This window comes from Eumetopias jubatus, unplaced genomic scaffold (assembly GCF_037043125.1).
Source record: "Eumetopias jubatus isolate StellerSeaLion01/CBP00866 unplaced genomic scaffold, mEumJub1_p1.0 scaffold_94, whole genome shotgun sequence".
Lineage (NCBI taxonomy): Eukaryota > Metazoa > Chordata > Mammalia > Carnivora > Otariidae > Eumetopias > Eumetopias jubatus.
The window spans coordinates 220,683-248,667 of NW_028274900.1; the positions used below are offsets into that span (position 1 = coordinate 220,683).

The window sequence follows — 27,985 nt, forward strand, 5'->3', positions numbered from 1 at the left end:
TACAGAGATACACTGAAATACTTACAACTCATTATTGTTATTTGCTACCTACCTTTATTGCAATATTCACCAACATTTCCTCCTACAATTAAACTAAGTAATTTTATGTATCTCCTACTCATTGATCCAACACCTAATAATGTTAATAAACATTGTATTTTATAATGCTTAACATTTAGGGGGAAAAAAGTAACAAATACTCAAAAATAAAAATCTGTAAGAAATGAAGAAAATAAAACGAATCTAAGTTGTTAGATGTACAATTTTGTTGTGTAAGGTGCAGTTTTTATTTATTTATTTTTAAAGATTTTATTTATTTATTTGAGAGAGAAAGAATGAGAGAGAGCATGAGAGGGGGGAGGGTCAGAGGGAGAAGCAGACTCCCTGCCGAGCAGGGAGCCCGATGCAGGACTCGATCCCAGGACCCTGGGACCATGACCTGAGCCGAAGGCAGACGCTTAACCGACTGAGCCACCCAGGCACCCAAGGTGCAGTTTTTAATTTAAACAGTAATTTCTCAGTATGGCAGATAGCACTGAACAAGAAGCGCGCCGACAATATCCTGGATCACTGCTTATTCCGTACAGCAAAAAAGACACACGTCAGTGCCATACAGACTGATTAGAAACCACCAACATGGTTCAGTTAGTTTTTTCTACACGATCACCACTTACAGAGATAAAGAGTTTATATACACATCTATTATGTTTTATTGTTTTAATGTCCCCCAGACATGGGTGTTTTGCTAACATCTAGATCTGGAATATTAACATTTTCCTTTAAAAAAAGTAACATATTACAAATAAAATCCAAAATTTGTCTATGTTCCATTTGGTAAAAACAAAGTGCTATAAAAGACCAAAAATAATTCCACAATGGGGGCATCTGGCTGGCTCAGTCAGAAAAGTGTGTGATTCTTGATCTCGGGATCGTGAGTTCAAGATCCATGTTGAGTGTGGGGATTACTTAAATAAATAAAACTTTCAAAAAATAAATTCAACAATGTTTTCAACACTATGAAAAGACTCCTAACATTAAAAGTCCGTAATTGTTGGCAACTATTTGGGAGCACGGATTAAGTACCACTTCCATAGCACACAAGCCCCCTAATTTTAGAGTCCACAGCATTAACATTAACCGGTCCGTGTCCTCAGAGTTTGTGCCGGTCAGTACCCACGCCCACTTCCTCTGTGTTTTCAGCCATCTCTGACGGCTCCTGTAGCATTCATTCAGTGATTCTCCACGCACACAGATACAGCTTCTCAGCCTCCTCGACTCCAGCGATCCTCATGCCGGGTTCCCCTTAGGATGGCGAGACCGGCCTTTATCCACTTACAGACACCAGTCAGGATTAGCCTTTTTGGAGCACAACTCCTCACCCTAGCACTTTTCCCAGGCCACAGAGCAAAGAGCAAGGGCTTTGGTTTGTCAAAGGAGACCTTGGTTCAGTTTCCGGCTTGGCCCCAGATCATCACAAGAGGGACTTTTCCAGTTCTTGGCTGTAGACAGCGCTGAGAATGGACGCCCAGCTCCCGAAGAAGGTGCGTACCATGGAGAAGAGCACCAGCAGGACGGCTCCCACTCGTCCCTGCGCCCTGCGCGCGTGGAGGACACACAGCTGTGAGCTGCACACCACAGCCATGAAAAGATGACTTCTAATGGCGGCTCCACCCAGATTCCTCTGCTGCAAGCTCTTTCCTCGGTTCACAGCCCGGGGCACCCCCACCCCCAGCTCCCACAGCCACACGTCCACTGCCAAGTCTGCGACAGGTCAGGCTCTCTCACGGACAGACAGTCCTAACATGACACTGGATTCCATACAAATGCACGACTACTGACCTTCCGTCGTTGGTTACTGATCTCTCCACCAAAGCACGACCGATTCTCCCACGTTCTCAGTCCTCATCTGAATCCCGGTCGCCTCCCCACTCAAATGACCCCACGTTCCCAACTAACGGTAAAAGTCATCCTCTCCACCACCACTTCACTCTTCCACTCCTACCCCTCCCCCTGCCTAAAAGGATGGATAGTAGTCTTCCTTCCCAAAACTGTCTGTCTCCCCCAAGGTGTCCCTTTCCTTTATTTTTCAAAGACCTACACCACATGTCCCTTGACGTTTTCAGAAACGTCATCCTTCTGTGTGGCTCCCCTTAATCCCAATGATGACAGGACACTGAAACCTCCATCTCCAGATCCTGCTTCTGAATCTGACAGGATTGTCTGTATGAACACTAACCCAATACAAGATAGATTTTAATTAAGAAAACTGTCAATAGTTTTAGATGAGCAATCTAGGAAAAAAAAAAAACAAAATCCATCGCTCACATCATACTTAATGGTGAAATACTGAAAGCTTTCTAGGACTATGAACAAGGAGCAAGAAGGTACACTCACCACTGCTATTCCATGTAATAGTGTATGTTCCAGACAGACCCATAAGGCAAAAAAAGAAAAGAAAAGGCATACAGGCTATAAAACAAAGAAATAAAACTGTTTGCAGATGACAGGATTGTCCAAGTAGAAAATTACACGGAATCTACACAAACACTCTTGGCACTAACAGTAAGTTTAGCAAGGCTATAGGATACAAGACAAACACAAAATCCAACTCTAGTTCTATACACCAGCAATGAACATGTGGAAACCAAAATTTAAAATACCAGTTATAAACATGAAGAAGGAAAAAGGAAAAAAAAAAAAAAAAAGAAATACTTAGGAATAAATCTAACACGTATAAGACCTGTGTACTGAAAACTACAAAATGCTGATAAAAAGGTCAAAGTTCTCAATAAATGGAGAGAGGTAAACGGTGATCTAGACGATTCAACACAGTAAACATGTCATTTCCCCCAAGTTAATATACAGGTAAAACATAATTCCTATCAAAATCCCTGAAAAGATTTTACAGACTGGGCTAGATTATTCTAAAATGTCTATGGAAAGGCCTAATAGCTAGAGGGCTAAGAAAATCTTGAAAAAGAATAAAATACAAGGAATCAACCTACCCCATTTGAAGACTTAGATAACGAGACAGTTCTCCAGACTGGGTAGCACTAGCAGGGCAGACGAAGGGACAATACAGGCAACAAGCCCCACTCGTGTGCAGCCAACTGACCAGAGACACAGGCATAAAAGCAATTCAACAATGGTGCTGGAGCATTTGGATATACATAGGCAAAAAATAAATCTAAACCAAAACTTCCCACCTTGTACAAAAATAACTCAAAAAGGATCTAAATAATGTTAAACTATAAAACTTACAAAAGAAAATCTTTGAGACACAGGGCTGGGTGAAAAGTTCTTAGACATGACAATCAAAGCGCAGTGCTCAAAAGAAAAAAAACAAACAGTTGGACTTCATCAAAATGAAAGACTTTGGATCTGTGGAAAAACTCTTAGAGGATGAAAAGACAAGCTACAGAATGGAAGAAAATATTTGCAAACTACCCACCTACCAGAAGACTCACAAGTGAAATATATAAAGAACTCTTAAAACTTCACCAGGAAAAAAACCAAACCAAGAAGAAAATGGAATGGACCTACAGATACATTTACTGAAGACGACATGCCTATGGCAAATAAGACAGTCAACCTCACTAGGCCTTTAGAAAATGCAAACAACCTGAGGCCACAATGAGCTGTCAGTACACACATATTCTAACAGCTAAAATAAAAAACAGTGACAACAAGGTTGACAAGGAGATACTGAATCTCTCCTTCACTGCTGGTGGGAATGTGAAATGGTACAACCACTCCGGGAAACAGTTCAGCACCTTCATAAAAAACTAAACATATGCTTATTATGTAACCCAGCAACCGCACTCCTGAGCATTTAGCCCAGAGAAAGGAAAACTTATGTCCATACAAAAAAAAAAAACCTGTACATGATGATTCATAGCAGCTTTATTTGGAACATCCAAAAACTTGGAACAACCTAAATGTCCTATCGTAGGTGAATGCTTAAACAAACATTCATCCATCCCCTGGAATGCCAGTCAGCAGTTAAAAGGAAAAACTATCGATACAACTACGTGAGTGGTTATCAAGGGCACTGTGTTGATCGGAATAGGCCAATCTCCAAAAATCACAAATGGAATGGTTTCACTTATTTGACATTCTCAAAATTAAAATTATAGAAATAGAGACGGATTAGTGGTTGCCAGAGGCTAGGGCCTGGGGTAGGAGAGAGAACATGACTATAGAAGGCAGCAGATAGGAGACACCTGCGGTAATGGGACAGTTCTGTATCTTTACTGCAGTGGTGGTTACACAGACCTGCACATGTAGTAAAACGTAGTGAACTATACACAGTTTACACCAGCATCAACTTTCTGGTTCGATGCAACCACTGCGGGGCGCCTGGGTGGCTCAGTCAGTTAAGCGGCTGCCTTTGGCTCAGGGTCCTGTGATCCAGTCGCACCTGGGGCTCCCTGCTCAGCAGGGAGCCTGCTTCTCCCTCTCCCTCGGCCCCTCCCCACCTCAGGCTCACTCTTTCGCTCTCAAACAAATGGATAAAATCTTTAAAAAAAAAAAAAAAAAGAAAGATGCAACCACTGGGGGGAACTGGGTGAAGGATAAGCAGGACCCCTCTATACTAAGTTTGCAATTTCCTGTAAAGCTGTAATTATTTCAAAAGAAAAGGTTTTTTTTTTTTAAGATTTTATTTATTGAGAGAGGGGGGAGTGAGAGAGCATGAGCAGGGGAGAGGGGCACGGGTAGAGGGAGAAGCAGGCTCCTGATGTGGTACTTGATCCCAGAACCCTGGGATCATGACATGAGCTGAAAGCAGATGCTTAACCAACTGAGCCACCCAGGCGCCCCCAGAAAAGTTTTTTTTTTTAAATAAAACAAAGTAAAAGGATGAAAATCATATACCATGCAAATACTAATCAAAGAAAGCTGGGAGAGAGAGAGAGAGCAAAAGAGAGAGACAAACCAAGAAACAAGTCTTAAGAACAGAGAACAGACTGACGCTCACCAGAGGGAGGTGGGTGGGGGAGGGACACAGGTGAAGGGGATGAAGGAGGGCACTTGTGTTAAGCACAGGGTGATGTATGGAAACCTGAAGCTGATATACCGCCGCATGTCAACTAACTGGAATTAAAATAAAGAAATAAAAATAAAGAAAGCTGGTATCATTTCATTGAAGATAGACATTATGAGCCCACATAGAAGAAATATTATCAGATAAAGATCAATCCAACAGTACGTTAGTAACCCTACACTCGCATCATCTAATAACATACTCTAAAATATATAAAGCAAAACTGACATAATTTAAAGCAGTAGACACATCCTCAAAGATGTTGAGACTCACACAAGTTTCTCAGTAACTGATAAGTAAACTTCGAATATGAATACAGAAGATTCAAACAAGACTATTAACAAATTAATCAAATAAATGGATAAAATCTTTTCAAAAAAAAGCAACACACAGCAACACAGTCAACAGAAAAGTACAAATTCTTTTCAAATACACACAGAAAATTGACTAACACTGCCCATATACGATGAATCATAAAGTAAGTCTCAACACATTACAGAGACTGAAAGAAAAAAGTCCCAAGTATGTTCTCGGGCCACAGTGGAATTAAGATAAAGTCGATCACATGGCACCGGGGTGGCTCAGTCGATGAAGCGTCTGACTTCAACTCAGATCATGATCTCAGGACCCTGGGATCCAGCCCCAGTGTCTCCAGTCTCCCAGCTCAGCAGGGAGTCTGCTTCTCCCTCTCCCTCTGCCCCTCTCCCACTGCTTGTGCTCTCTCTCTTGCTCTCACTTTCTCTCTCTCAAATAAAAAATAAAATCTTTAAAAAAAAAAGATAACAGTCAATTACAAAAAGATAATCAGGAAAATTCCTGACTGGAAATTAATCAGCATGGTTCTAAATTGAACATCAACTAAAGCAGAAATGGCAATGTAAATCAAAATATTTTGAACTAAATAGTAATAATAATACCATGTGTCAAAACTGAAATGCATCTATTTTTAAAAAAGAAAACAGTACAATGCTGGTGACCTGAGAATCCATCTAACGAAGCCAGAAAAAGAAAGGCAAGTTCAACTCAGTATGAAAACAATTAAGGGCAGACCAGACTTCAATGACACAGGAAGCAGACATCCTAAGAGGGACACAGTGTCACTCATACAGTGTCCCAGAGAATGTTTAACCTGAATCTAATGGCGAGGAGACCTCAGACACACCAAAATCTGAAATGTTCTATAAAATACCTGTTGTGTAGTTCCCATAAACATCAATGGAATGCAAGACAAAGTTAGGGCAAGAGTGGCTCCAGATTCATGGAGATGGCTCATGGAGATGGCCACCTAAATGCCAGGCCAGCCTAGAGAGGAAGGGTGCTCTGTGGGCAGGAGACAGAGCTGTGTCAGAGCAAAATCTCCTGAACGTGGCAACGGCCTGGTGGCCATGTACGAAAATAGCCTCTTCCTAAGAAACATGCACGGAACACTAAGATCAAAGAGGAGTGAAGTAACAAGCAACCTCGTCTGAAATCACTCTGAAAATAACAGTGAGATATAAAGAGAATGGTCAATAAATGTGGCAAAAGATTAAACATTAGTGATCTTAGGCAAAGGGCATAGGAGGAATTCTTGCAACTTTTCTATAAGTTTGGATTTATTTCAAGATAAAAGTGAATTTATTTCAAGTCTGGATTTATTTCATGATAAAAGCTGAAAATTTCAAAAGCAAAGACAACACCAGAAGTTTGGCTCTTTGAAAAGAACTGATAACCTCCTATCAAGATTAACAGGGAAAAGGGAGAGATAAATGAACAATATCAGGAATAATAAAATGTGACATCCCTCCAGAACCTCATACATTTTCTATTACAGGAATTTATATATTTGAAAGTAGATAAACCCCTTGAAAAGCACAAAGCATCACAAGGGACACAAGAAAAAACAATTCCGCATAGCCCTGCAACTGTTAAAAGGAATTAAGTCTAGACAAGGTTAAGTACCCCCAAAGAATACTCCAGGAATATTGGCTATTTAACCTAGAAAATGTTTTGTGAAAAAACTGTCTCACTCATTAAAAATTAGTAACACAAGTCAGTGATTTCTAAAACCTTGTTTAGCCATGAAATTCCTTCTTCATATGAAAAGCTTACAATACACAGGAAAGATAAAGACAGACACTAATTGGAAGCTGAGAGGGGGTGATAAGCCTAAATCCTGCTCAGGCTCACTTCCCGATTCTGCGTGGTCGATCTCTTTGAGGGATTCCTCAGAGTCCCTGGGAGTCCACACACCACTGTTTGAATACCACTATGTGAGCCGACCCCAAAATCAAATTGGTTGTAAAAACATCTTTTTACAAACTTCTAAAGAGATAATGAGGATGATAAATAAGATATCTTTCTACAATGACTTGTATCTCTTTTATGGTCAAAGGGATCTAAGTTCATGATGGTTAAGAAAGGCACTGACCACAAACTTTAAAGAGCAGAAAGACTATCGAAGCAGTAATTTATTCGACATACCCCACTCAAGTTATGTTGGCATCAGTCAGCTGAAATCTTGCTCTACCTGTCCCTAGGGCTGGAGGACAGTCAATGGCCAAGTGTCCTAGACACAGAGTGTGGTTTCACAGACCAGCCTCTAAAGTCAAGGGTGAGCACAGCTGATGAAGTTTATCTCAACCACCAGTGAACTTGTTTAAATATGAGCAGGTCTTACCTTTGTTTCTTTCTGGTTAAATTTACTGAAGAATCTTCTTCCAAGTCAAAGCATTTGAGTCAAATAATACACAGAGTTCCAGTATTATTAAACTGCATTTTACAGGCCCCTACCTGCCTTTCTGGATGAGAGCAGGACCGAAGATGGAAGAGAGCACGGTTTACAAATGCTGACACAGTGACCAGAATTGACTCTACCATGCAATCAATACAAAACCACTAATCTTTCTCCATTTTCTAAACATTTAAATGTCGCACAAAAAAAGTGAACTTGAGGACGCCTGGGGGGTTCCGTCGATTAAGCATCTGCCTTCAGCTCCAGGTCATGACCCCAGGGTCCTGGGATCGAGCCCCACATCAGGCTCCTTGCTCAGCGGGGAGTCTGCTTGTCCCTCTGCCGCTCCCCCTGCTTGTGCTCTCTGTTTCCCTCTGACCAATAAATAAATAAAATCTTTAAAAAAAGAACGTGAACTTGGCATTCTGTCCTTTTCTGATTAGCAATGTTTGGTTTTGACTGATGTTTAACACTTTCCGTTATGTCATTTCATTGAGAGTGTCTTCTTTATTTGATATAAAAATAAGTATGTTAGAAGCCGAGCTTCTAAATACCTTAACTGTATACCTGAGAGCATAGGAAATTAGGCAGCAAGAGATCACAAACCTGGTGCAGAGGAACTTCCATCCTCCACAGACAAACCACTCTAGTCCTCTTCTTCTCTGTCTGATCCTAGCTCGTGGTAACGTGTGGTAATCACTTTCATCATTCTCGAAGCCTTCTTCAGACATCATTAATGGCATTTCATCCAAATGGGCAGACTCATCTTCCAGCTGGTACCTGGTCAGAGGTAAGGAGAGAATGCTGAGGCAGGCCAAGCAGCCTTCTGTCACCAGTAAGGGTATTATTTAAGACAAGAGCTGGTCCCATTCTACTAACCACATTTTTCTTGTTTCTTCAAACTAAGCTGTCTACAGCGGAGGCAAACCATTATAAATAAGGGATGCTACTTTCCTTTACAAAAAATGTATTTAGCCAGGGTCAGAAGGAAAAGAACAGGCTGCCCAACGAAGCGAACATGACCACGCTAGAAGGGGAGCCCTCCACAAAGCCACTGGTGTGAACAGTCAGCTCAACAGTACCACCCACTCATGGTGTTCAATTCAGGAATATAAAAACAATCACCCGAAATATTAGCAAAAAATGTATACTTCCAGGTCATATCTAAATATTCTGCTACAGATTGATTGGATGTAAAATGTGCCCAACTTTACATTTGTCAATCAAAGTCGTGGAAGTGACTTTTGAACTATGGAAGTATCTTCTTTTGAAAGGTGGGAACACGGTCCCTTGGTTTGTTGTCAGATTTGATATACGCAGCAAGGATGCTATGTCCCACTTACACTTACTCTGTCTCTGTTATTCCCTTTTCTGAATTTTCTATTCAAAGAAATAATTTCCTCCACAACCAGCATCCCTTTCAGAGTTCAATAATCCTCTTCTGATTCCAAAAACAGGCAGCCTACTGTATCAAGTTCCCATTTTATCTCTCCTCAATCACAGACATATGTACATTTTAAAACTAAAAGCTTACTTTGAGAACCAAGAATTCATCAGAAAGTAGAATGCAGAGCCCACGAATGCTATCTTATTTGATTTTACATCAAACCTCTGTGGTAGGTATTCACCTCAATTGTAAAAATCAGAGCACAGGCCTGTGTGTCCCCGGGACATGATAGTAGTCACTGAAACTGAAATTTCCCCTCGCACCCTCTGAAGTCCACAGACTTTATACAAGACAAATAAAACCAACCAAGCCCACAACTACAGCATAAATGAGTGCCAGACAATACTACGATCTACTTAAAGACAACAGCAAGCTGAAACAGGATAAAGTCAAAGGAAATCACAAAAAGCACACTAATCAAACTACTCGAAGCAAAGATGAAGGAAAAATTCTTGGAAGGAGCCAGAAGAAAACAACTCATTACATGGAGAAGCCCATCAATTCAAATGCCCATGGACTTCTCATGGAGAGAGATGAGGCCAGAGGACAGGAACTCCAGAACACCATGTCTAAGTGCTGAAAGGGAAAAAGGCTCAACCCAGAATTCTATATCCAGCAAAAAGATCCTCCAGGAATGAAGGCAGAACAAAAACATTCTCAGATGAAAGATAAAACTTGGAGGGTATGTTACCATCTGACCTCATACAAAAGAAAGCTAAAGAAAGTTTCAAGACGAAGAAAAATGATACCATCAGGAAACTTGGATTTTTGGAAAGAAAGAACACAAAATTCTTTAAAACGTGTATGACTATTGAAAGCAAAAGCTGTCACATCATCTGGTGAAGTTTTCAGTGTAGAAAGATGTGAATGGATATGGCGGCTAACCTGTAAGAAGCAGGCAATTCCATAGCTTACATTAAGTGTAAAATATGAACAGTGAAAAGTTAGCTATGTATATTGCAATCCTTAGCGTGGAGCTTCTCAACAGCGGTACCATTAACATTTTGGGTCTCAGAATTCTGTTGATGGAGCTGTCCTGTGCACTGTGGAGCGTTCAACAGCAAACCAGGCCACTACCCATTTGATGCCAGGAGCAGCATTCCCCCAGTCGTGACAATAAAAATGTGTCCAGATGTCACCCAATGTCACTTGGAGGACAAAAATCACTACCTACAAAAAAATAATACTTGAAATATAATGGCATATAATGTTAAAAGATTAAAAGTAAAAAGATGGAAGAAGATATGATACAAACACTCGTTCAAAGGAAAAAAAGTAGCTAATATAAGACAAAGAAGACATCAAAAAAATAAAATGAAAGAACCACCCAGGATAAAGAAGAACATTACATAATGATAAAAGATCAAATCACCCATAAGCTCTAACAATCATAAATGTGCATGCACCTACCACCGGTTTCAAAGTACACAAAGTATGAAATATGTAAGTAAAAGGAGAAAGAAACAAATCCATAATACTGCCGGAAGACTTCGTAACTCCTCTCTCAGTAATTAATGGAAGAAACAGTATCAGAAAGGACAGAAAGACATGGACAGCACTGTCAGCGAACCTACCCTGGCACTCCACCCTGTACGGCAGAATGTTCTCATCAAGTGCACAATGAACACTCATCCCCACGGACCGCAACCTGGGCCATAACACAAACTAACAAATTCAAAAGAACTGAAATTAGACAAAGTATGTTCTCTTACCATAAAGGAATTTCTTTTTTTTTTTTTAATAAAGATTTTATTTATTTATTTCACAGAGAGAGACACAGCGAGAGAGGGAACACAAGCAGGGGGAGTGGGAGAGGGAAAAGCAGACTCCCCGCTGAGCAGGGAGCCCGATGTGGGGCTCGATGCCAGGACCCTGAGATCATGACCTGAGCTGAAGGCAGATGCTTAAAGACTGAGCCACCCAGGCGCCCCATAAAGGAATTTCTTTTAAAAATCAGTAACAGGGGCGCCTGGGTGGCTCAGTTGGTTAATCGACTGCCTTCGGCTCAGGTCATGATCCTGGAGTCCCGGGATCGAGTCCCACATCGGGCTCCCTGCTGAGCAGGGAGTCTGCTTCTCCCTCTGAACCTCTTGCCTCTCATGCTCTCTATCTCATTCTCTCTCTCTAATAAATAAATAAAATCTTTAAAAAAAAAATAAAAAAATTAAAAAATAAAAAAAATAAAAATCAGTAACAGAAAGGGACGCTTGGATGGCTCAGGTACTTAAGGGTCTGCCTCAGCTCAGGTCATGATCTTAGGGTCCTGGGATCGAGTCCTGCTTCTGGCTCCAGGCTCAGTGGGGAGTCTGCTTCTCCCTCTTCCCTTCCCCCCACTCATGCTTGCACTCTCTCTCTCTCTCTGAAACAAATAAATCTTAAAAAAAAAAAAAAAAATCAGGGGCACCTAGGTGACTCAGCCAGTTAAGCGTCTGCCTACAGCTCAGGTCGTGATCCCAGGGTCCTGGGATCAAGCTCTCTGCTCAGCGGGGAGTCTGCTTCTCCCTCTGCCACTCTCTCCCTGCTCATGCTCTCTTTCTCTCACTCTCTCTCAAATAAAATCTTTAAAAATAAATTTAAAAATAAATCAGTAACAGGGGCGCCTGGGTGGCTCAGTTGGTTAAGCGACTGCCTTCGGCTCAGGTCATGATCCTGGAGTCCCGGGATCGAGTCCCGCATCGGGCTCCCTGCTCAGCGGGGAGTCTGCTTCTCCCTCTGACCCTCTTCCCTCTCGTGCTCTCTATCTCTCATTCTCTCTCTCTCAAATAAATAAATAAAATCTTTAAAAATAAATAAATAAATAAATAAATAAATAAATCAGTAACAGAAAGATATTTGGAAAATCCACTAATACCTGGGGGGGGGGGATTTGGGACCAAATTTGGGAAGCACCATTTGGGAACAAAACTGTCACGATGCTGGAGAATCATCCAATTCTTCACAACTGCAAATGGAAACTTACGAACAGCAGAAATTCTACAGAGATCAGCACCTTAAGCTAGAACTCACACTCAGAACCAGTCACCACAGGACAACCTGATGTCTGCCTGCTGTGTGATACAAGAAGAAGCAGATCCAGCATTCCTGCCAACACATGTTACACATTTACCGTATTTACTCAATCCCAGAGCAGTGGTTCTCAAAGTGCAGTCCCCAGAAATTCTTGGAGCCACCCCCAGAAACAAGAAACTTCTGGAAGTAGCCTACAGTTGGTATCAAGAGCCCTCGCACTCTGCTGCTTGAGAAGCACTGCTCTGGGGCTAATTTTCACGTGACGGGAAGTGCACAAAATAAGAGCACTACACCCAACTCCAGGAGGTACTAATCCAGACACTACAAACCACCAGCCTGGACTCTTCAAAAATGCCACATGAAAAGAAAGAAAACCACCACAAAGATTTCTCCAAATTAAAAGAAATTAAAAAGATATAACCAAATGAGGGGCGCCTGGGTGGCTCAGTTGTTAAGCGTCTGCCTTGGGCTCAGGTCATGACCCCGGGATTCTGGGATCAAGCCCGCCTCACACTCCCTGCTCTGTGGGAAGCCTGCTTCTCCCTCACCCACTCCCCCTGCTTGTGTTCCCTCTCTCACGGTGTCTCTCCCTCTCAAATAAAATCTTTAAAAAAAAAAAAAATGACAATGGTGAGTGCTACTCCAGATGATCAGGAATATCCAAGAACAGAATTATTTCCATTCTGCTCTAAGATGTTATTAAAATACATCTTCTACAGTACATAACAAGCTTTAAATGTATATGAAGTATACACACAGTGCAGAGTACATAAACGAGCATTATATGTGCCAATTTAGCACTCCTTCAGGGAATCAGTGGATGTGGGTGTTCACACACCTGCATGTGTGTGGGGGCGTGTGCATGTGCGGGTATATGCAGTGACGGTGCCAGGCAGTCCTTTGCTTACTAGGATTCTGTGAAAAGGTCAGAAGGCAAGATTCCAGAAGACTCCACCTTCTTGAAACTTTATTTTTTTGAAACAGGTGCCTAGCTGTCAAGAATCCAAACACAAGTGGGGCACCTGGGTGGCTCAGTTGGTTAAGCGACTGCCTTCGGCTCGGGTCATGGTCCTGGAGTCCCGGGATCGAGTCCCGCATCGGGCTCCCTGCTCAGCGGGGAGTCTGCTTCTCCCTCTGACCCTCTTCCGTCTCGTGCTCTCCATCTCTCATTCTCTCTCAAGTAAATAAATAAAATCTTTAAAAAAAAAAAAAAAAGAATCCAAACACAAGTGGAATTCAATGACTATAAAGATGTCCTTGGACAATAAGGCCAATGCTGACCTGCTACCTAAGCTCCTTTTACCATCTTTTTAACATGTGGTAACTAAAAAAATAAGCCAGCAAGTGGATTACTGAGTTACAGGTTACTGAGGTATCTCCCACTGTTGGACAGAGAAAACATTTATAAATTCCCACTAAATAATGTTTCCGTGCAAATATCTGTACACAGAACTTTCTCCATATTTTTACATGAATTCTTTCAAAGAATCCCAGAACTGCAATAGTTTGTACAAAGTCATAAGCTCTAAAACACTTGAAATATTATTGCCAACTGCAAATTTAAACTCCCACCACTGAGTGCTATGAATAATGCCAAAAGCAATTTTACCTCACCCTCATCAGATGAGAGCTAAATACATGTACCCTTCGCTTAAATAAAGGGAGGAAAATGGCATCTTGTCATCACCGGCACCGATTCACGTTTGCTAGCACCCGGGGTCCTGCACTACTACTTACAAACTGTGGCTAAGGCTGCTCCCCATGCTGTTCAGTGGAGCTGGGCGTATTTGGGGCGTGTGCACTGGGGGCACCCCAGGAACTAGGACCCTCTCCCGTGGCACCAGCCTCCTCACAGGTAAATCTTTACTGGCCAGGAACTCAATGTGCCCCTTCAGCAAATGTCACCAGGACTAGGACGGTTTTTGTTAGTGATGTGGTCCCCAGTGGTCTGCCCTAACTTACTTTTGCCCATAAACCCTGTTACGTCCAGCGAGCATTTCTACGAAATACGAAGTTTTGCAGGGGTATATATAGTATACAACAACAGAAATGGCGATGTTATTTATGCAAGAGTCCATCTCTTCCACACTGATTGGTAGTATCTCTTAAATGTATCGTATTAGAGTAATTTGGGCGCAAGAAAACAGGACTTTAACCTACAACCACATGGAACTGGAAGGGAAGTCAGTGGAAGTTTTTAACACTAGGAGTCATTTTTGTTTCCAAGAGAACTTCTAAAACACGCAAATTAAAACAACTGAAAAAAATTCTTCACCCTTAGCATTCTTCACAGTCTTGGCTAACGAAGCACTCTTAATGGCTAGCAAGAGTGTGAACAACTTTTATGGAGGACAGTTTGTGAAAATGCCCTGACAGCCCTTTTTTGTAATGGGAGTAACTTTAACCATAGGTTCTAATGATCCATGAAAGCAAATATTTGAAAACATGAAAAATGTACAAAAGATTGATCTACCAAGATGACCATGACTGTGCTGTGCTGCTTAAAAGTCTACCCAAAAAGCACGGAAGACTTTAGTTCCAGTGATGAGACCCGGTCCCGGGTGTCGGACACCCACACGCTGTCGCTGACAGCAGTAAGGCGGAGGGAGGGCCTTCCGAGAGTCACAGGGAGGAGCGGCAGCACCTGTCCCCGCCCCGACCAGCACCCAGGGTCCCCTCGCTCCAGTCACCATCCACACACCACACAACATCCCCACAACAGGAGACTCGTCATTTGAGGGGCTCACACAAAAGCTCCTCTCAGCTGTGAGGTAGCGGGCCTAAAACAGAGTCAATAGGTTTCCTCAGAAAAATTCCTTTTTTCTCATTCTCTGCATAAGATCACTTCTTTTAAAACAGTCAACTAGAAAATGAATATTTATACAAAATGCAATTAAAATTCAAAATGCCACTTAAATATATTATAATATAGTATACAAAATGAGATTTTTAGTCTTTTTCATTAAGTTCTTTCAGCGATTGTGCTGCATTTTAGCAAAAGTCACAATCTTATCAAGTTTCATGCTAGAAAAGTAGTACAAAGAGTCTGAAAGATAATGAACATAAGCAACATCACGTTTAGTAACCTCCACTTCAGAGATGGAGCCTTTGAACTGGCAAGCAATTTATTCCATTTCCAAAGCAATTTTCCTATCGTATTGAAAATTTTACCTCAGTATTTAAAAACAATAAGATGATGAATAATGGATTTTTTCAGAGACAGGATAAGCAGAAAATCCTAAGTGTCTGTGTTGCCTAGTGTCATACACACTTAATTGGTTTGTCACTCAAGAAAAATCAACGTTTCCAGCAATTAAGTATAATTCTGGAAACATATTTTTAAAAAGAGTAAAAACAATGTGAACAAAGACGACAGAACAGATGATACCAAACCCAAGAGTACTGCCACACTAAGAAACGGAGACAACTCTCTTAGCTGCTGCCAAAGGTTTAGAAAAATTGGGAACCTTCAACAAAAAACACTCAAGTCCTAGAAGGTGCGTAATTTACATGTATCTAAGTAAAAGTAGGTCAATACAGTAACTAGCTTAAACTCACATTAAGTATGTAATAGCCTTATTGTTTCCATTTTGAGGAGAAGCATTGCTGAGAAGCCAACTGATAGTAAAGGGAGAAACCATTTAAAATATGCCTAATGCTTAAACCTTCTTTAAGAAAAATAAACACTGCCCTCTTTGCCTACATGTTAATAGAGTAGAAAAACAAAGCAACAAAGTACTATAAAGAAATGGGTATGTTTCCTTCATCAAACACAGCTTCCAAGTTCAAGCGTGTCACTGATGAGTCACTAATAAGCAGCAAAACTGTATACTGGGAAACTGGGACTCTTCCCTTCCTACAGTAGCAGAGGAGTTAAACAGCAGAATAGTTGTGTAGAAAAAAAAAAAAAAAAAGGAAAGGAACATTGCCTGAAAGGCACGCCTTGACCTCAGCAATAAAAACAAGCAAGACGCGCAAGGGCCAGTCAGTGCCCACGCCCGGAGATGCCCCCCATGTGGACTATGGACACAGTAACCTCGGAGCCACCGACTCCTCTTCCACGGCGTTCTGTAAAAAAACCTCAATACCAATTTCTTAACATAAGAAATTACACCAACGCTATACATGAATCGAAACAAGCCTCTAAATTAGAGTAATGGGACAATATCTAATATTATGTAAACGCCAATCCAGAAATTAAAAACATACGTGGGCCGATTAGCTCAGGACACATGACCCAGTTATACCCAAAACTGTCATGTTCACAATCACCAAATCTATCTTCATGCTAATACTGTCAGCTGTAGAAACTACAGTGAAACAGACCTGTTCTGGCAGGTTTAAAGAATTTCATGAACTCGAGTGAACTACAGATCCTTAAAAATATGTCTCTGATTCCAAGGAGTCCTGGGCCTGAGCACTTTGATAAACACTATCTTAAGAATCATTTGGTAGCGGCACCTGGGCGGCTCAGTCACTAGCGTCTGCCTTCGGCTCAGGTCGTGATCCCAGGGTCCTGGGATCGAGTCCCACACTGGATTCCCAGGGGGTCCGCTTCTCCCTCTGCCCCTCCCCCTGCTTGTGCTCTTTCTCTCACTCTCTGTCAAATAAATAAATAAATCTTAAAAAAAAAAAACAAAGGAAGAATCATTTGGTACTTGAAAAAACCTTTTCAGCTGTGAAAACACAAAAAAGAAGTTTCATCTTTATAACTAGAGTAAAGGCATTTTTTTAGATCATCATAACTGTAAAATTTTTAAAGATTCAGAGGAAATCGTGTATAGACACTCATTCTGAGTGTCTATAAAAAAAACTGTGTTGCCTCTATTAAGAAACACACGAATATTTTAGAGATAATCAGACAAGAGCCATCTGTTCTCAGCATGGCTCTCTTCTCAAACACTAAAGTTTAACCATTATAATATTGCAAATGACTCTAGGCAGGGCCAAAAGCCACACTGCAACATGAAGCAAAGAATAGGTACTAATAGACATGGATAAACACAATGATGTCCAGTGTCAGTCATTCTCTTTTCAAATGTGAAGATAATTTGAATGACATGGGTACCATTTAAAAGACAGAAATGAAAAATATCAAATTAACAAATACCTTACTTTTACCCACCTATACATACTTCAAGAAGAAAATCAATGCCTCACATTAGTTCACAGAAAATGATCTTAACAAGTAATTGCACTCTTACTGAACTATTAAATACTATGCGTGGGACACAGCATTTCATTCACCTAGTAACTTCCAAAAAAAAAAAAAAAACCCACCCCCCCAAAAAAAACCAAGAACATCCTCCTGTATTAACCATACTCAAATCATATCTAATTTGTCCCCTTGAAATTTTCATAAAGTACAAACCCAATGATGAAAAATTTTATACCAGTTGTAATAATTTATGATCACTACATGTTAAATATATTGTGTCCTAAACTAGCATGATTATAATGAAATAAAAGTAGTTTCACTCCAAGGAAAACCTGAAAACCTTTAAAATACATTACTACAGTTCCTTATACCTTATGAACACAAAATGACATTTTTATATGGTCAAAAAAAAGCCTTTTAAAGCTCACAAAGCAAGAAAAGCCCGTGTCAAAGCTGTTTTTCTAACAACTAATTAGCTTTCAATTGCCAATGTGGAAGAAAAAGACCCCATAATATAAACTTTTGTTATTGGAAATAGAAGACTGAATTTGCACTTTTTATTTTTTTATCTATTTTTTTAGCTGTCTTCTAATTTACAGCACACATTTCCCAAAACAGAAATACTAGAAAAGCCATAATTTGGATATAAAACTTTACTCACTTTACAGTTCTGAAATATGAAATTAGAGATTTGTTATATATTAAGTCAAAAGTACCCTAAACACAGTTAGCTTTGTTAAGTATATCTCACTGCAGTAAGAAAACCTCCAGAGATGAGGTGCGGGAGGTGCTGAGAGGCGGGGCGCTAGGTCTCTCTCAGAGGTGAAGAAAATCTTCCAACCCTGCCCGTGGTGATGGCTGCATTTACCTTGTGAATACATAAATAGTGTATTTTTTGAATACACTGAATTTTACACTCCAAACGGGAGGCCTGTAGCCAAAACTTGTTAGTGAATGGAAAAATAAATAATAAGACGGACTTTCAAATACAAAGAGTAAAGACAAAAACAGAACAAAGGTAAATGACTCCTTCCTGCCAGTTCCAGAACAAGACTTGAGCAGACAGGGCGCCCTCCCCCTCTCCCCCATAAGCTATAACCCTGGGGACGACAGAGGGAAAGGTGAAGAGAAGGAGGCAGACCAGGAGGGACCCAGACCCCAGAGGTCACACAACAGGGAGTTCCCAATGCGCTCCTTCAGCCTCATTTATCCCAAATTGTGTACCAGAGAGTCAGCAGCCAGAAAAACCACGGACATAAACCAAAGAGAGCCCCAAGAACAGCCCAGGCCCTCCTGCCCATCCCTACCACTGGGTTCACAGGAACCCAGACGTAAAGGCCCCCAGGCCATACTGCAGGAGGCCAGAGGCTGCAATAAACAGGCATTCCTCCCCTCCCCAGACAAGGGGACATCAGCAGAGCCCCACGCGGCACCGCAGACCCCATGTCTGCCCAGCGGTGAAGGGGGCACCCTCTTCTCCCAGGTGTCAAAGGGAACCCAGCTTTCACCCCATCTGCCAGCAACAAGGCAGCACCACCTCATCCCACCTCCCTAACCCCAGTCCCATGGGGTGTCAGAGGAGGCCTGATAAAACAGAAGATTATTTGAATAAAGTCCAGAACCTCCCAGCATAATACCCAAAATGTCCAGGATACAATTTAAAAAAAAAAAAAGGACTCATTATACCAAAAGCCAGGAAAATCTCTAATCCTGAAGGAAAAATAACCAACAAATGCCAACACCAAAGGGATGCATATGGTGAAATTATCTGACAAGGATTCTCATATCCATCATAAAAATGTGTCTATGGGCAATTACAAACATACTTGAAGCAAATGAAAACAAACAAACAGCTATTTCAGCAAAGAAAGCTAATATGAAGAAGAACCAAATGGAAATTCTAAAACTAAAAAATACAATAATGGAGATTTGAAAACAATGCATAGGGTTCAGGGGCAGAAAAGAAGAGACAAAGGAAAAGTCAATGAACTTGAAGAGTGAACAACAGAAACCAATCTGGACAGAAAATGGACTTAAAACAAATGAGGAGAAACTCAGGACGTTTGAGACACAAGAAAGATCTCACAAGGTGTCTCCAGAGAGAGTGTTAGAAGAGATGAAAGAGGGTGGGGCTCAAAAAGTTCTAGACAAATAATGGCTGAAAACTCCTAACCTGACAAAAGATAAAACTTGCAGATTCAATATGCTACGTGAACCCCAAACAGTATAAACCCAAAGAAATCTATGTCAAGACCCATAATAATCAAACTACTGAACTAAAGACAAGAAAAAAAGCTTGTAAGTAGTGAGAAATGACATCTTACCCACAGGAAAAGAAAACATTCCAATGACATCAGATTTCTCATCAGAAATCATGGAGGCCAGAAAGAAGTAGCATAACATTTTCCAAGGGCTTAAAATAGAAAAAGGACTGTCAACCCCAAATTGTGTATCTGGTGAAATTACCCTTCAGGAATGAAGCAGAAATAAGACCTTCTAAGACGAAAGAAAACTAAGAGAATTTGTTTTCAGCAGACCTACACTAAAAGAATAGCAAGGAATTCTTAGAACAGAAATAATAAGGAATTCAGGACCTTCAAGAAATAAGAGAACAACAGAAATAGTGAAAACATGGGTGAATAGAATAGGCATTTCTTCTCCTTTTGAGTTTTCTAGATTATGTTTGAGAGAGAGAAAAACTAACACTGATGTGTAACTCTAGTCATATGTAAGGGAAATATTTATGTACTTTTGCAAAATTAAAGTATTTATGTAATTGTACAAGATAATTACTTTACCAGTAAGGATGAGTAAAGGGATGTAAAGAGGTACTGATTCTTCACTTTACTAACACTGATAAAATATCAACACCAGAATACTGTGATGAATCACATATGTATAATGTCATATCTAGAACTACCACTAAATAACATCTATACAAAGACATACAGTGGAGAAACACCATAGGTAAATCAAAATGGAATTCCAAAAATTGTTCAAGTAACCCACAGAAAAACAGGAAAAAGAAAACAAAGAAACAACGCAGCAATCAAAAAGGAAAATGGCAGATATAAGCCCTAACTTGTCAATCATTACACTGAACATAAATGCTCTAAATATATCAATCATAAGACAGAGATTGGCACAGGCTCAGGTCTTGATCCTGGAGTCCCGGGATCGGGTCCCGCATCGGGCTCCCTGTTTGGCGGGGAGTCTGCTTCTCCCTCTGACCCTCTCCCCTCTCATGCTGTCTCTCTATCTCATTCTCTCTCTCAAATAAATAAATAAATTCTTTAAAAAAAAACAAAAACAAAACATAAGCCAACCATATGCTGACTACAACAAACTTACCTTAAATATAAGCAGGTGGAAAGTAAAAGGATGGAAAATTATATGCCAGGTAAACATTAGTCAAAATAAAGCATGAGTGGCTATATAAATGTCAGAAAAAGGAAAGCCCAGAGCAAAAATATTACTAGAGACAGATGGAAATTATAAAATAATAAAAGCATCAGTCCATCAAAACAGAGCAATCCCAAACATGTCTGCACCAAATGACAGACTGGCAAAACAGTAAAGTAAAAATTGATAAAACCAAAAGGAAAAATAGACAAATGCACAATTACAGTTAGAGACTTCAACGACCCACTCTCAACCAAGAAAACAACTAGAACATAAACTAGCAAAGATAACAGGATCTTATCAACATTTCAGAACATTTCACCCAACGACAGCACAATACACCTTCTTTTGGGCCCTGAAATTCTTACCAATACAGACCATATTCTTGGTCACAAGACAAACCACCAAAATTAAATGAAGTAACACGAAGCATGTTCTTTAACCACAAAGAAATCATGCTAGAAATTAGTAACAGAAAAATAACAGCAAATTTTCCATACACATTCCTAAGTAATCCATGAGACAGAGGGGAAGTCTCAAAGTAAAACAAAATGCCAAAATTTGTGGGACACCGATAAATCAGTGCTGAGAGGGAAATTGACAGCACAAAATCCTTATGTTAAAAAAAGAGGAAAAGTCTCCAATCAATAATCTAAACTCCCACCATAAGAAACAAGAATGAGAAGATAAAAAATAAAACCTAAAGAAGCAATCAAAAAGAAGGAAAAGTAAAGCACAGAAATTAATAAAAGTGAAAACAGACAACTACAAAAAAAATAAGAAAAATAAAGGATAGCTCTTTGAAAAAACTCAAACCTCTAGTAAGACTAACCAACAAAGGAGTGAAGGCACAAACCACCAATATCTGAATGAAACAACATCAAAAAGATAGTAAGAGAATAGATGATGAACAACACTACACACATAAATATGGCAACTTTCCTGAAAAGGACCGATTCCTCAAAGGGCACAATCACAACTCACCCCAAACAAAATAGCTCATTTGAATAGCCTAGTTAACTATTAAAGAAACTGAGTTTGTAAAGTGAAACACCCAAAAAAGAAATCTCTTAGGTCCAGACGGTTTCACTGGGAATTCTACCAAACATTTAAAGAAGAGAGCAACTCTATTCGAAGTCTTCCAGAAAGCAGGAGAGAAGGGAACACTTTCCAAGTCATCTCATGAGGCCAGGCATCAGGGCTAAAATCTGACAGTCACTGCCGTTCCATTCATGGAAAAGAGACATCTACAGTCAAGTGCAATCTGTGCTCTGAGGGGGAACAGGGGCCTGTAGGAGCCAGCAGGGGCATCTAACTCTATCCTGGCTGGGGTTGAGATAATGGAAGGCTTCAAAAGAAAAGTAATTTTCGATGCTGACAGAGTCAGAAATATAGCCACTGAAATATGGAGATTTTAAATGCCAGAAGAAACAGCTAGAAGAATCCAAAATAAGTGCCTTGGGGGTGAGAGGCTGGGGTAAGGAGGAAGCAATAAGCGGAGTACAGAGCCACAGTATATTCTCATTAGCCTTTTACCATATGTTATTATGATAAAATACAACCAACCTTCACAAAATAACGTAAAAGCACAACTTCCAGTTTAAGATCCATCTCTCCCTGCTCCTCTTCCCTAAGCCCAACTATAAGCTTGGAAATAAAGCAAGAGCCAAACAAAGGAGAGCTCTGGAAGGGGGCGAGAAGGCAGCAGTGAAGAGGAAGAGGGTTAGGGGGGCTTGGGACCAAGGACTGAGAAACGACACAGCGGCAGGACGTCCTACAGGCCCTCACCCAACAGCAGGAAGGAGACAGGCCTGGCATTCCCTAACTCCCAACCCAGCAAGGAAAGGCACCCCGGAAAGATCATTCCTCCCCTGGAGGGAGCAAGAGTACACCACCACCAGCAAGACAGATCAAAAAGTGCCGTGGGAAACGGCATCCTTCCCCGTGGAACTAAGACTCCCCTGTCCCATCGAGGGACAGGGGTGCATCTGGGCGGCAGCAGTTAGAGGAACCCTGCCACAAAAACAGGTTAGAAGCCTCAGAAAGCCCCTGTGTCCCCGTGGGCCGAGACGCCCCTCTCTTCTAACCAGGAGGAAAACCAGGCAGCATCACCAAGCACAGCCCCACTTCAGAAGCAGCCAGTCCAGGAAACCGCTTCTATTCAGGGCCTGAACTCCCCTCCTCTGCCACCAGAGACCAGAGCAGCAGGAAGCACCAGCAAGAGGGATTCCAAGGGCCACAGCGGTGCTGAGGCTCCTCCCCTAACCAGACACACCAGAACAGCCAGCAGGCTCGTGCAGAGCGGGTACAATCACAACCACTGCCCATCCAACAAGGCCTTTTCATCACATGGACTGACCATTCCTTCTCTTACCAAGAGACACTGGGCCTGGGGAGATCGCCTCTTCCTTTCAGCACGATAAGCAGGGACAAGAAGGAGTCCCAGTACACCACATAAACCAAGCACACCAAAAACTGTAACACAAAATTAAACTGTCACTGGGATCACAACCCACAAATGTAGGCCAGGACCTACAAGGTAAACCTAAACAGGGCGATCACCTGCTAAAGTAAAAGATATAAACAGAACCCACATTCTCCAGACGTAAGAAACAGAATGTCCAGGATAAAATAAAAAATCATCCATCACATCAAGAACCAGAAGATTCACAGTGTGAGTTAGAAAGGATAATCAACAGACACCAAAACTCAAATTAACTCAGATACTGGAATTATGTGACAATCATTTTAAGCAGCAAACATAAACATGCTTCAACAAGCAATAACAATTCTCTTGAAACAAACAGAAATTATAAAACTGACAAACACACTAGTTCAAATGAAACACTGCTGCATGGAATCAACAGAAGAGTGAAGATGACAAAGGACAGAATTAGGGAATTTGCGAACAAAAATCAATACAATGCACACAATCTTAACACAGAAAAAAGAAACTGGGAGGGCGGGGAACCTAAGGGAATTATGTAACACTAACAAAAGATCCAACATTTGTATCACCCCAGTACCAGCAGGAGAGAGAAGACAGTGGAAACCAGAGTCCTTGAAGAAACTCCCCAACTTTGGTGAAACAAAACCCAACAGATTAAAATCTCTTACTAAATACCAACCAAGATAAACCAAAAGAAATCCACACCAAGATACATCACAGTTAAACTTGTAAAAATGAAAAACAAATAAGACCTTGAAAGCAGTCAGAGAGAAATGACACGTTACCCGCAGGGAAACGCCAACTCGCGCAGCAGTGAACTTCTCATCAGGAATCATGAAGGCAAGGTGGGCAGTAGCCAGTTTTCAAGGCTAACGAAAGAACTCTCAACCAGGAATTCTATACCCAATACATCCATCCTTCCGGAATGAAGGGGAAATAAGAACATTCTAAGGTGGAAGAAATTTCAAAAATTGGCTATAGGAAGCACTTCAAATAGAAGGGAATGGGGAAAAAAGAATCCTGGAATACAAGGAAGGAGTAACAGAAAGAGTAGAAACATGGGTACGTACATTAGACTATCCTTATAATCATGAGTTTTATAAATATTTGATGATTTAAACAAAAAGTGTAACACCATCTGATACTCAAGATAGGATATTTGAAGTGTAGGGGGAGAAGATGGGTAAAGGGACCAAAATGCAAGTAAGGTTTACACACTCTACTCCACAGACTAAAATACGAATCCCAACGCCCCATGGTGATAAGTCACATACGTATACTGCAATACCCAACAGAGCACACACTACAAAAACTACAAGAAGACCTACACTCAAAAACCCCGCAGAGATCTCCAAAAAAAGTTCAAATGACCTAAAGGAAGTCAAAAAGAGAAACAGAAGAGGAATGAGAATCAGAAGAAACAAAATAAACAAATAATAAAATAGCACCTACACTCTAATGTAGCAATAATTAACTTAAATGTAAAGGGTCTAAATACACCAATCCAGAGAATGACAGAGTGCATAACGGAAAACAAGGATCCAACAAAGAGACTCCAAATTCAACTTAGGCTGAAAGCAAACACCATGCAAACATTAATCCACAATAAAGCAGGAGGAGATTTCAGAGCAAAGAAAATTGCCAGAGACAAAGAAGAACATTACGCAAAAAAAGAAACACTCTACCAGAAGACGTAAGAATCCTAAATATGTACACACCAAATGACAGAGCCTCAAAATACCTGCAGCAAAAACTGAGATGCAAGCCGCGACGGAAACCTATTGTGAAATAAATAGCATATTTCCAAATAATGATCTCCCCAAATCAAGCACTCAGAGAATTTCTGACACAATCACTGTTACAGGTACTGTCAAGGAGGAAAAGAGAAATGGTACTTCTGGCCAAACGCTAAACACAGGCACCTCAGTAGGTTCTCCTGTAACCCTTCACCATCCTGTAGGAAAACAACAGTATTCCCCCCCATTTTACATCCCAGGAAATGGGCGTTCAGGTTAATGAGATCAAACTGCTAGTCAGTAAATGAGCCGCGATTCAATTCAGCTCTACAACATTACAACACATACTTTCTGACTCTATGTTACAGCTTCTCAAAGAGCCCAGAACCAAAGTTACTCTAAAACTCGAATCCTGAAGCAACTGGATATTGAAATTTTTTTTTCCTCTTCTGTACTAAAAGTTAGCAGCTTCTGCGGCACCTGTCCAACTCTCGACTTCAGCTCAGGTCGTGATCTCAGGTGGTGGGATCAAGGCCCGCCTAGGGCTCCACGCTCAGGGGGAGTCCGCTTGAGGTTCTCTCTCTCTCTCCGACCCTCCCCCCGCACGCACGCGCACTCTCAAATAAATTTTTTAAAAAGTTAATTGCTTCTACAATTCCTTAGGAATAAAATTTCGATTAACTGCAGAAGACAGTACTTCCTCTTTTTATAAGTTCCTTTTTTATAAAATGTAGTATTCCTCTCTTCGGGCGAGAAACAAGTGCGAGCTGAAACCAACTAGGGGAGGAGGCTTCCATTTTCAACGAAAGGTCTCTATGTTTTAAATGGACGACTGAAGTGGGGTCCCATTAAACAATCTAACCTTGTAAAGCTCCGTTTCTCATTGCTAAAAGCAAAACTTCTGGCCAACGAACATGATTAAGTGCACCTGGGTTTGGCACATAACCTGAACCCTTTGCATCTGTGACAGGCCGTGCTTCTCCACTCAGGTGTGTGCTTCGTGTCTGCACGTTCACGGTCCCTACGGGAACCACGCCGAGGCTCGGACAGCAGCAGTGTCTGCGGGATGAGGGCCCCGCCCGCCCGGCTCCCGTGAGAGCGCCGCAGCCGCACGCCGGCCCCCACCTCCGAGGGCGTCGATGGCCAAGGCAGCCCAGGACTGGGGCGGAGCTGGGGGTGACCCCGCCCGGCCCCGACGCTGGGTCCCGGGGCCTCTCCTAAGGGTGGACGCCCCCCCAGAGTGCAGGCGCGCGGGAGTCGGAGCACTGTGCGCGGCCTGCGAGCTGGGACAGACCCGCGGCCGGGGGGCGGGGGGCCCGGACGGGGCGCGGGGGGAGGGCCGCCGCGGGGGGAGGGAGGTCGGCGCCGTCGTTACCTGCTGGGCCGTTCGGCCCCCGGCCCAGGCCCGGCCGCGCTGTAGTAGGTCGCGCGTTTGCGGTTGGCCACGGCGGCCGCGCTGCGCACCGGGTACAGAGGGATCCGCTCCGCCATGTTCCGGCCGCCACCTTCCCGCCCCTTCTCGATTCGCTGCCTTTCCCCGCCCTCTCCGCTCAGCTCCAACCCGGCTGAGGCGCCGCCCGCGCGTCCGTGCCCGCCCCGCGAGCGCCGGAGCCCGAGAGCTTCACAGAGCGTCGGAGCCTGATGACGACAGCTTGCGGCGAAGGGAGGGCACAAAAGGCGGCGGCGTTAAGAGGCTCCGTCCCGCGTCCGGGCCCGATGACGTCAACGCCGCGGCGCGGGCGCAAGCGGAGGCGGTGACGCGCTGAGGCTCCGCCTCTCGCGCGCCGGGGCCGGATGGCGTCACCGCGGCGCGCAGAGGGGGTGTGTCCCGGCGGCCCCGCCCCGGGCTCTGGGCGCTGGGGGCTGGGCGCGTGCGCGTGCGCGAGGGCGCGCGCCGGAGGCCGGCCCGGGGCTGTGCCCCAGGTGCGCGTGTCCGGGGACGGCGGCGGCCGCGGCCCCCGGAGTCCTGCCTTTCCCGGTCGCCGGGGACTTCCCGGTCCCTTAACTCGCCGCCTTGTCGGGCTTCCCCTGCGCGCAGGTGTGTGCGGCGTTGTCCCGCACCTACGGAATACAATTCCCGTAAGTGGCCTCCAAAGAGTGGGCCAACAGTCGAGCCAAGAGAGTGCTCAACTTCGCGCTCGTGTTGTTAAAGTTTGTTACTGATTCATAGCTTGGAAGTGTGTTCTGAACTCTTTCCCTGCTTTAACATTGAGGTTTTCTTCTGATCAAAAATAAAGCCAGCTGTCCGCGATGTAATTGACCCAGGACCCACAGAGTTAGCTGTGCCTGCTCCCCTCAGTCGTAATTTTTGACCGAAAAAACTTGACTTCCAATGCCTGCTGTTGGCCGGAAGCCTTACCGGTAAAGTAAACAGTGATGAATGCGTTTTGTATGTTGTATGTATAACATACTGTGTTCTTACAATAAAAAGCTAAAGAAAAGAAAATGTTATAGAGGAGCTCATGAGTTAGAGAAAATGCATTTACAGCACTGTTATCTATATTTATTGGGAAAAACCCCCGTAGAAACCCATATTATTCAGGGGCGCCTGGGTGGCTCAGTTGGTTAAGCCACTGCCTTAGGCTCAGGTCATGATCCCGGAGTCCCGGGATCGAGTCCCGGGATCGAGCCCCGCATCGAGCCCCGCATCGAGCCCCGCATCGAGCCCCGCATCGAGCCCCGCATCGAGCCCCGCATCGAGCCCCGCATCAGGCTCCCTGCTCGGCAGGGGGTCGACCTCTCTCTTTGACCCTCCCCCCTCTCATGCTCTCTCTCATTCTCTCTCTCCCTCTCTCCAAAAAAAAAAAAAAGTTATTCAAGGGTCATGTGTCTTGGCAAATAGATTTTCTGTTCCAAGATGGAAATGCTAACGGAGTAGTGGTGTTCTTGGAGACCTCCTTCTAATCCACCCCAGTAGGTGGTCATTTCCTTAATGCTCCTTGAGAGTCGGTTTGGAGGCACCTTTATCATGGGGTCACTTCTCAAGAGGATACTCACTCTAAAGAGTGCCAGCGGCCCCACTTGTTC

The 27,985-nt window shown here is 42.6% G+C and overlaps 1 protein-coding gene across 14 annotated transcripts in view; it reads right to left on the reverse strand.

Annotated features, from left to right (window-relative positions):
• LOC114207991 (putative phospholipid-transporting ATPase IIB) overlaps window positions 1–26,660 on the reverse strand; it is an 80,225-nt gene extending 53,565 nt beyond the window's left edge. For 12 of the 14 annotated variants that reach the window (XM_088020635.1, XM_088020640.1, XM_088020636.1 and 9 more), the window contains exons 1-3: window positions 26,334–26,660; window positions 8,364–8,537; window positions 3,006–3,110 (exon numbers count right to left, since the gene is read on the reverse strand). In XM_088020635.1, coding sequence (XP_087876761.1) covers window positions 3,006–3,110; window positions 8,364–8,537; window positions 26,334–26,449 — 395 coding nt within the window. In that variant the 5' untranslated portion in view covers window positions 26,450–26,660. The remainder of the gene's footprint in view (window positions 1–3,005; window positions 3,111–8,363; window positions 8,538–26,333) is intronic. The other 2 variants (XM_088020647.1, XM_088020648.1) reach the window with 2 other exon arrangements.
• Between the last annotated feature and the right edge of the window lie 1,325 nt (window positions 26,661–27,985).